Consider the following 10,295-nt stretch of genomic DNA (forward strand, 5'->3'; position numbering starts at 1 on the left):
GTGATGCCCCATGTTCCATGTAGTTTTGGATGTCAGGGAATGTAGGTTTGGATAGGGAAGCAGGATCCTTTGCAAGAGGCGGGTGCTTGGGGAGAAAAAATATGGTCCGGTATAAAAAGCTGAAAAAGTTGAAATGAAGAGTATGGATGCATGTGTAATAAGGGTCTACTTTCTATTCTATGATGAGGTCCACTAGTAGTAGCTTGTGTTGAAGAGAAAAAAATCAATATAGATGCCTCAAGTTACTTTTTTTCATGAGACATCTGTATCCATATGCCACCATTGTATATGCCCTTAGAGCATCTACAACCGGACTTGGCAAATCTGGGCTCTCGAACGCCCGCGGACGCATCCGTGGATAGTGACCGAGCACTCCTCAAATCGCGTCATCCACATTCGTGTCTCTCATATGTCAACCCCTATATCCATACTATATCATGCAACGTCGATGAAAGTACGTATATCAGCTCCGGACATAGAAATAGCACAATAGTTCACCAAAAGATCCACCAAAGTTCAAATAAACGAAGAACAATGTTATACTACATCTAAAACTTGAAATTAAAATCAACTTCACCACTTCCGGGCCGGCCCATTCCCCTTATGGTCGCCGGCGTAGCTGTACCCGTCGGCGGCTGGTGGAGAATCGTCCGATTCGTCGGAGGAGGAGCCATGGTCGTCATCAGAGGAGGAGTCGACGATGACGAGGCCCTTGATGTGTTGGACGACTCGGTCCTGCTGGCGCCTGAGGTTGGCCAGCCGAGCCGCCTCCTTCGCCTTCTCCAATGCCTCTTGCTCGGACTGCTCAATGGCAAGTCGAAGAGCCTTGGCGTTCTTCCGGCGGAGCCGCCGAGCGTCCGTCTCCGCCGTCGTAAGCGACCGGCAGTAGACCCACGCGAGGAGTCGTTGGTCCTCGTCGAGCTCCGCCGGTAACCCACGCCGGCGGAGGACAGGGTTATCCACAGCCTCCCTCTCCCTTGCCCGATGCCTCTCGCGGCGGGCGACGCGCACCTCCGACTCCAGCGTGCGCGTTCGGGCCGGCGGGGCGGGCACAAGCACCTACCGCTGCCCACGAGGGGGAGCAGCTACCGGCGGGGCGAGGGGACGGCGTGGGGAAGCAGCAACCGGCAGGGCGAGGGGGCGGCGTGGGGAAGCAGCAGCCGGCGGGGCGAGGGGACGACATAGGGGAGGTGCCGATTGCGCTGACCGTTTGTCGGAGCTGCCGATGGGCCGGGAGGGGCCAGCAACGACATCCGAGATGCGCCGACGGGGAAGCTGCGGCTACGGCGAGGCTGCAGATTCGGAGCTGCTCCCGTGTCCACCTTGGACCGCTCCAAGGCGATGCGGAGGCCAAGCTCATACTCCGGATCCACCTCGTCATGGGAGCGGCTGCCGAAGCTCGACATTGCGCCGGATTCGATTGGAATCGCAAAGGGAATAGGAGAGGACGGAGCGAGAGAGGAGAGTGAGTGAGCTACGGTTTCAGACCGACGAGGCCGATGGGTTTTTTTGTGGGACATCCGTGAGGTTAGTGGTAGGCTGGGCTTGTCAGGCGAACGCTCCCGGCATGCCAGGGCCACCTCATATTCGCCCCATATTTAAACTGAATATGGGGGATGCCGGTCAGTTTGGGTGTTTGAGGTCCGTCTGAGGCGTTCGTCTAGATCGAAAAAAACGTGACTGGATATTGACCGGACAGCCCGCCCAAACGTATGAGACGGTTTTGAGAAGTCCGGCCGTGGATGCTCAAATACTACGTATAGAAGACAACACCGAATTTCTGAGGCTCGCATCGGCATCGCAGCCTTTGACTCCCGTGACAGGTGGAAATCATTCGAGTCCGGCCTGGCTCGGCCGTTGTTGATCTCGCCGGCCGGCTGCGGTCGTGCTCGTGCCGCCCCCGCTTCGGCAGAGTAAAAATCAGCTGAGCGAGTGTAGACCGCGGTCGGTGGTGCTCGTGCCCACTTCGCCCTCCACTCTCCTCTCCCCCCTCTACAACCGCCCCACCACACCACAGGGCCGCCTTTTCCTCCGCGTAGCCTTCCCACCATATTCCAGTTCGGCAAGCTCGCCAGTCACCAAGCTCCTCCTCCTCCACAGGAAAGCAACAGCGCAGCGCGGCTTCACTGGTTTCGCCCTCAATTCGAGAGCTAGTCTTGGAAGGCCTTCCATGGCTCAGCCGTCGCTGCTCCTCGGCTCTCCGGCATCGATTGTCCTCCTTCTCACCTTCTTCCAAGGTATCGATCCACCCGACAGTTCATCCACTAGTGCTTGTGGAAGTGGTATTCTCGTTGGATTGGTCCTGATTTGGAGGCGCGCGGTAGAGCTGCGAGCTTGGTTTTCGATTTGGTGAGCTGAGTGTTCGGATTTGTGTATTTTTTTCTGCGGCGCACAGGACCGGTAGTGAGCGCCATCACGTTCACCTTCGCCAACCGGTGCACGGACACGGTGTGGCCCGGGTTGCTCTCGGGCTCCACCTCGCCGCCGCTGGAGACCACCGGCTTCGCGCTCTCGCCGGGCCAGTCGCGCTCAATCTACGGGCCGACCGGGTGGTCGGGCCGCTTCTGGGCGCGCTCTGGCTGTAATTTCAACGGCGGCAAGGGCACCTGCGTCACGGGGGACTGCGGCTCCGGCGAGATAGAGTGCCGCGGCGCCGGGGCCACCCCGCCCGCCACGCTCGCGGAGTTCACCCTCGACGGCGACGGCGGGAAGGACTTCTATGACGTCAGCCTCGTCGACGGCTACAACTTGCCCATGCTCGTGCAGCCGTCCGTGCCTGGGTGCCCCGACACCGGGTGCCTCGTCGACCTCAACGAGCGCTGCCCCTCCGAGCTCCGCTCCGGCGGCGGCCTCGCCTGCCGCAGCGCCTGCGAGGCCTTCGGCAAGCCCGAGTTCTGCTGCAACGGCGCCTACGGGAACCCTGACACGTGCCACCCCTCCCAGTACTCGCAGCTCTTCAAGTCGGCGTGCCCCAAGTCCTACAGCTACGCCTACGACGACGCCACCTCCACCTTCACCTGCAACCACACCGATTACACCATTACCTTCTGCCCGCAGTCCAATCCTTACAGGTACTACCTTCCTCTGAATAGTTTCCGATGCTATGACAGTACGATCTAGTTGAAATCACAGTGTTGCAGATCTGAATGACTGAATCTGATTCAACTCAACAATGATATTTTCTCTGGGCTAGAAAATATAATGAGATTTTGATTCGGAATGGGGAATGGGGAAAGAAGAGAAAGTGACAAAGTTAGGCTTTGAGCAAGGAAAAGAAGCTTTGATTGATTGAGTTGTTCTTTCTTTCGCCTTTGTTCCATCCCCATCCCCACCTTGCATGTGGGGTCTTGGCGAGAAAGTTGCAATGGCCTTTGAGTCTCTAATTAGATCAATCACCTTTGACGCTTCGCAGTGGCAAACCGAACAAGCACGCATTGCGGAGGCCGAGCCATGAGCAGCTTGAGGACGACGTGTGGCTGGCATCTTTGAAGAAAACCAGCGGCGCCGGTGGAAGCACCATGGCATCATGGTCGGCGTCCGGAGGTTTCCAAGCTGCCCTGGCAATTGCTGTGGCCGTCGTGCTTGCCGCGGCACAGGGGGGTCATCCCCGTTTCAGCTTGTTATGACCGGGCAAGGCAGGCGATTCTTCATCCCTAGGAGTGATCTGCAGAGGGTTTTTTTAGGATAAAAAAAGAGGATCAGAGCACTAGAGGAAGAGACGTGGATATCATGTTCTTTAGGCCTTTTTGCTTGTTGATAAAGAACATGACGCGTCCTCATGTTGGCAATTGTAGTTGTTCTAGTAGTGGCATTTCATATTGCTTTATTGCCTTTTTGAAAACATTGTTCTTCTGGTTATATTCATCTTTCTGCGCAATTTTTTTGTGGGGATCCTGATCAGTGCATCGTCACTAGGAGATCGCAAGCTTTGAAGTGGGAAGACTGTAAGATCTGAATATACTATTGCTCTGCCTTCTGAGCTCCTTTTTTTTGTAAAAATCTGAAATGCCTTCTTACAAGTGAAGCATGAAGTTGACCTGTGAGTAGCAATTATGTTCGCATAGGAAAACATAAAAAAAGAAGCAACATTATGTGCAGATCCTGTTTGAGCTGTAAATCAATTTTCTGTTGTCACTGAAGTCTGAAGATATGATGTTCGGTGCTGAAAGAGAAAGAAAGCGAAAAGAGGAGGCAGTCAGGCGAAGATGTTGACTGCTGGCTGTTACTACAACTGATCATCTACTCGGAATACCAATTGGCGTTGCAGTATAATAAGCAGGGTTCCTTTTTTTTTTGAGGATACGCAGGGTTCCCATTTGGCATAATACTAACAAGAGTACGTGAAGAATGACATACGTAGTAGGCATATTTGATAAGGTTCCTGCATTTTCGTCCATTCGATGTTATCTATGAGCAGATCAGGCATAGGAATAGTTCTAGCCATGTCACACTTTGCCTTTGGTCTCCTCACTTCAGACGTCCATTGTTCATGTACCATCAACTGACCTTCTACGTTGATGCTACCTCTGCACTAACAAGCTGAAGGCGACGTCTCATCTTGCATCTTTTTTATTTCATCGGCTAATGCTGGCAAATCATACTTTTGGAAGATGCAGCGGTTTATCTTAAAGTTTTTTTGTCCTGTTTCGACATCTGGTGGCCAGATTGCTTCTTTGTTTGGTTGTGATCATATTTATGCTTTTGCTTAATTAAATACACAGATGGCCGATGCTAAGGCATCTGCCGGGTGAAACTTCCATCTTTTGGATTGCAACATCAAACTCCCACATATAACTATTTTGTGTGCGCAAAATTTCTGTCAAGATCTCAAAAAATCATTCTAAGGTGTTGCAGTTCAAACATGCCCATACAGTAAAACAATTTGGGCACACACTAAATCTCTATTTTGTTGCAACAAAAACAAAAGTTGAAATGGGGGTGCAACATACTATGTGACATGAAAAAACGACGCAACTAACTAGAATACCATAGGCAACAACGAAAAAAACATATTGCAACATACTTCATCGTTCCAAATTAACTAAAATTCTAGATTTATCCGAAGGCAAACTTCCTAAGTTTAACCAAGTCTAAAAAAGGTGTTAGCATCTGTAGAATCAAACACAAGGTGTTTATCTCTCTATAATTAAATTGTTGCAATAGCTAATTCACCAGAATTTGCATTTGAATTCGAATGTAGGAACAACTCAACATATTTTTTATTATATCATACATATCAACATATGTTCAAGAATCACAACCACCAAATTAATAGTACAGTACAACAGTGTAGGTCACAAGTTTGACATAAACACTTAGCGCGAGCAACATTGGAGACGGTTAAAAGAATGGCAAAAGATAGTCGGTTTGTTGTCGAAGGTGAAGAAAAGGAAGACCCATATTGTACCCTCCTCCATGTGCAAGGCTTTAACAACACTAGATGACCCGTTGCGCCATTGGCGCAAAGACCAACTTGAAAGCATAAGTGCTCCCTGGGTGATTTTGGTAATTAATGTCAGCATTTCCCTTGTTGGACTAATAGTTTTATCTAGTATATTTTAGATAAGTTCAACAGTGGAGTGGCAAGGACAAGAGGATGTGAAACCCCCTCAAAATGCTAAGGACAAGGATTAGCAAAAGCTTAAGAATCTACATTTTTGTTTAAGTGATCCAAGATTGCATTGAGTTCCTAGGAAAGCCAATACTATTAAAAGGGGATGAGGTGTTGCTTAACAATCTATTTGCTCAAGTGCTTAGTGATATTGCTCCAAAACCCTCAACCACTTTCTCTACCCAAATATGTCCAAACCCTAAATTCCCAACTTGGTCACACCGATATTTCCTACCCGGAGCCACCGAGTTCATCTGGACTTAGCCGCTGCCAAAACCCTAACAATCCAGTTCCACCGATATGGATATCGGTCCCACCGAGATGGCCTTGCCAACTCTCTGTGACTTGTTGCAATCAATTCAGTCCCACCGAGATGTTGCAATCGGTCTCACCGAGATGGCTTGATTGATTCTCTGTTGTCCTATTGCTTCACTTCGGTCCCATCGAGATGGCCTTGCCAGCTCTCTATGACTTGTTGCAATCAATTTGGTCCCACCGAGATGTTGTAATCGGTCTTGCCGAGATGGCTTGACTGATTCTCTGTTGCCTTATTGCTTCACTTCGGTTCCACCGGGATGATGCAATCGGCACCACCGAGATGAGGTTTGCCCCAAGCCCCAGCACATCGGTCCCACCGAGTTGTTTCCTGCGGTCCCACCGAGATTTTTAACGTTCATATTTTTACACAGATTGGTGCCACCGAGTTTTCTAAGCGGTGCCACCGAGATGGGTCAAAAGTGTGTAGCGGTTGGATTTTGTGTGGAGGCTATATATACCCCTCCACCCCTCTTCCTCATGGAGAGAGCCATCAGAACATGCCTACACTTCCACCATTCATTTTCTGAGAGAGAACCACCTACTCATGTGTTGAGATCAAGAGTTTCCATTTCTACCATTTGAACCTTGATTTCTAGCCTTCCCCAAGTTGCTTTCCAATCAAATCCTTCTTCCACCATAGCCAAATCTATGAGAGAGAGTTGAGTATTGGGGGGATTATCATTTCAAGCACAAGAGCAAGGAGTTCATCATCAACACACCATCTATTTCCTTTTGGAGAGTGATGTCTCATAGATTGGTTAGGTGTCCCTTGGGAGCCTCCGACATGATGTGGAGTTGAACCAAGAAGTCTATAAGGGCAAGAAGATCGCCTACTTCGTGAAGATCTAACCGAATGAGGCAAGTCCTTCATGGACGACGGCCATGGTGGGATAGACAAGGTTGCTTCTTCGTGGGCCCTTTGTGGGTGGAGCCCTCGGTCGACTCGCGCAGCCGTTACCCTTTGTGGGTTGAAGTCTCCATCAACGTGGACGTGCGATAGCACCACCTATCGAAACCATGCCAAAAATTGTCCGCGTCTCCATTGCGTTTGCACACTCCAATCCGATCCCTTTACATTCTTGCACTTGCATGCTTTACTATTTCTGCTGCTCATACTCTTGTTATGTTTGTGTAAAATGTATTGTGTGCCCTTTAACATGTGCTAAACTCAACCTTAACTTGAAGAAACTAAAAACTGCCACTTTTACTTGTTAAGGGTCTAATCTCCCCCTCTAGACCCCTCTTCTCGATCCTTTCAATTAATATCAGAGCATCGGTCTTCGTTCCTTTGGTTTAATTACCATTGGAGGGAGATGGACGAGTCTACGGTCGGATGTATTAGACATAGAGTGCCTATTCTTGATGGGGAGTTTTATGGTTCTTGGAAAAATAAGATGCTTGAGATTTTCAATTAATACAATTTGAACAAGTATATTCTTAGCCCTTATGTGTCTCCCATTGATCCTTTGCATCCTACCCCCGATGAGTATCTTGACATGGTTCACAATCTTAGGACTGTTAATCTTATCATTAGAGGATTGCCTAGAAATGTGCTTGTTTGCTTGCCAACCTTTGAATGCGCATATACTATATTGAATTATCTTGAGGAACGCTTTCCAAATTACTCTTTGAAAAATCTGAATGAAATTCTTCAAAAGTCCATTGCTTTCCATAAGATGAAGCCTAATGATCCCAAGTTCGATGAATGTCTATTTGAGCTCCGTGATCTTATGCGTGCCAAGGGTGATGATGGAGCCATTAGTAGCATCATCACGGAAACCATTAGAATTCACAAGCTTGCACATTGTCATGGTCATATGTCTAATGAATCACTTGAACTAGGTGATGACTACACACATGACGATGATGATGACATTGAGCATGGCTATTATGACGATGATGAAGAATTTGACATAGAATGTGAGAAGACTATGAGGAATCTTAGTCTCATGGCGAATCTTCGAAATTACATATATGGAGGAAAAGAGTGGATTCTTGATAGTGGATGTACTGATCACATGACCGGAGATAAAGACATGTTCTGTGAGCTTGCCAAAAATGATGGTCCACGCAAGTATGTGACTTTTGGAGACAACTCCAAGGGAAAACAAGTTGGAGGAAGTCATCCCGTGAAGAACATCATGACCATGAGAAGGCCACTTGAGCTACTTCACATGGACCTCTTTGGTCCCAATGCTTACAAAAGTCTTAGTGGTAACTCTTTCGGTTTGGTCATTGTTGATGCTTTTTTCCAGATTTACGTGGGTGTTCTTTCTTGATGAAAAATCCCAGGTCCAAAATATCTTCAAGAACTTCACTAAGAAGGCCCAAAATCAATTTGAAGTGAAGATCAAGAAGGTTCGAAGTGACAATGGAACGGAGTTCAAGAACGCTAATGTGGGTACCTTTTTTGACGAAGAAGGGATTTCACATGAGTTCTCGGTTACGTACACACCTCAACAAAATGGAGTTGTTGAGAGGAAGTACCGGACTCTTATTGATATTGCGAGAACGATGCTTGATGAATAAAACACACCAAGACACTTTTGGGCGGAAACAATTGAGACAGCTTGTCATGCTACAAATCGACTATATCTTCACAAGCTTCTTGGCAAAATGGCATACGAGCTACTCACCGGTAACAAATCCCAAGTTGGATACTTTTGATTATTTGGATCAAAGTGCTATAGTCTTGATAAATCATTGTCGTTCGAAATTTGCTCCTAAATCTCATGAAGGTTTTCTACTCAGTTATAGCTAAAACTCTCACACTTACCGTGTCTAAAACAATTTCACTCGAAAGGTTGAAGAGACAGTAGATGTGAAGTTTTATGAATCTAATGGCTCGCAAGTAGAGCAACTGCCAATTGATGTAGGAGACAAAGACCCCTCAAAATAAATTCAGGATTTGTCTATTGGCAAGATCTGTCCAACGGAGGTGAAGGAGAATACTTCGTCCATTCAAGTGGAAGCCTCAACTTCACATCAAGGTGAACCACAAGTTGACATGGAGGCATCCACAAGTGGAACACGACAAGACAAAGGGAATGAGGAAGTACAACAAGATGACCAACCCCGACCTCCTTCTCCACCTCCACAAGAAAACAATGACGCCACCAATAATGGAGAAGATGATGATGAGGATGTTCCACCACAACCCAAGAAAAAGCTCTCATGAGTTAGAGAAAGAGTCTCAAAGAATCACCCCGTTGAACAAATCCTCGACGACATCAACACCGGGAGAACCACTCGCTGTAAAACTCATTTGGCTAACTTTTGTGAACATTACTCATTCATTTCTAGCATTGAACCTATGATGGTATAGGAAGCCCTTGAAGACCCGGATTGGATAAATTCTATGCACGAAGAGCTACACAACTTTGAACTAAACCAAGTGTGGACATTGGTTGAGAAGTCCAACGGTGATCAAAACGTCATTGGAACAAAATGGGTGTCTCAGAATAAGCAAGATGAGGATGGACAAGTTGTACGCTGTAACATCCCAAATTTTCAATTTGGAATGTTATACATTAGATCATCAATGCATATCATATTTTTATTTGCTTCTGGCTTGATCCTAGAAATTCTACGCAACTCAAGGACCCTCGGAGAGAGTTGGGGATTTCATGATTTTCATATTTGAGTTTTCTCAAATTTTGAAAATAGGATCATTTGATTTTATTTATTTTATCTTCAATTATTTCTATTTCAAAAATATGAGAGAGGGAATAAAATGACTTTCCCAAAATAAAGAAATATTGAGGTTTTAATAATAAAATCAAATAAGATTTTATTTTGGAGTTCTTTGCTATTTTATTTGAATTTAGGAAAAATGCGCGTTTTTCAAAATTGCATTTAGGACCCAAATAAATGTTCATCCTGTTCGGCTTGATTTTAGAAGCCGGGGAAAATTTATTTTGGGATTTTTGGAGTCTGTTTAGTATTTCTTTTATTTGTTTTTCTGCGCGTAATTATAAAAAAAACGAAACCGACTTTGGGCCATGTTCGGCCAGGACTCCTCCGGCCGGGCCTTTATATAGCGCTGACCCCCCCGTTAGCCCAAGCCGCCGCCCGCACCGGAACCCTAACCCTAGGCCGCCGCCGCCGACGCTGCCGCGCGCCGCCGCCCCGTCGCCCGACGCCGCGCCGCGCCGCCGCCTTGCCGCACTGCCGCCCATGCCCCGCGCCGCCGCCACCGGAGCCGTCGCTGCCGGAGCCCCGCCGCCGCCGCCGCCGAGGTTGACCCCGCCGCCGGTTTTTCCTAGAAAATCGTTCGGTTTTCGCCAGTTTTCGATCGTTTTTTTAGATCTGTTTTTTAGATAGATCGGTTTTTTTCGGTTTAGTTTATTTAGCGAGCGTTCGCTCG

General features: G+C 47.6%; 1 protein-coding gene across 1 annotated transcript; it reads left to right on the plus strand.

Annotated features, from left to right (window-relative positions):
- Positions 1-1,832: 1,832 nt before the first annotated feature.
- Positions 1,833-3,877, plus strand: LOC125521689 (thaumatin-like protein 1). Its single transcript, XM_048686744.1, has 3 exons — positions 1,833-2,237; positions 2,396-3,071; positions 3,413-3,877. The coding sequence occupies exons 1-3, from the start codon at positions 2,171-2,173 to the stop codon at positions 3,624-3,626; spliced, it is 957 nt and encodes a 318-aa protein (XP_048542701.1). The 5' UTR covers positions 1,833-2,170; the 3' UTR covers positions 3,627-3,877.
- Positions 3,878-10,295: the final 6,418 nt, after the last annotated feature.

This window comes from Triticum urartu, chromosome 7 (genome assembly GCF_003073215.2).
Source record: "Triticum urartu cultivar G1812 chromosome 7, Tu2.1, whole genome shotgun sequence".
Lineage (NCBI taxonomy): Eukaryota > Viridiplantae > Streptophyta > Magnoliopsida > Poales > Poaceae > Triticum > Triticum urartu.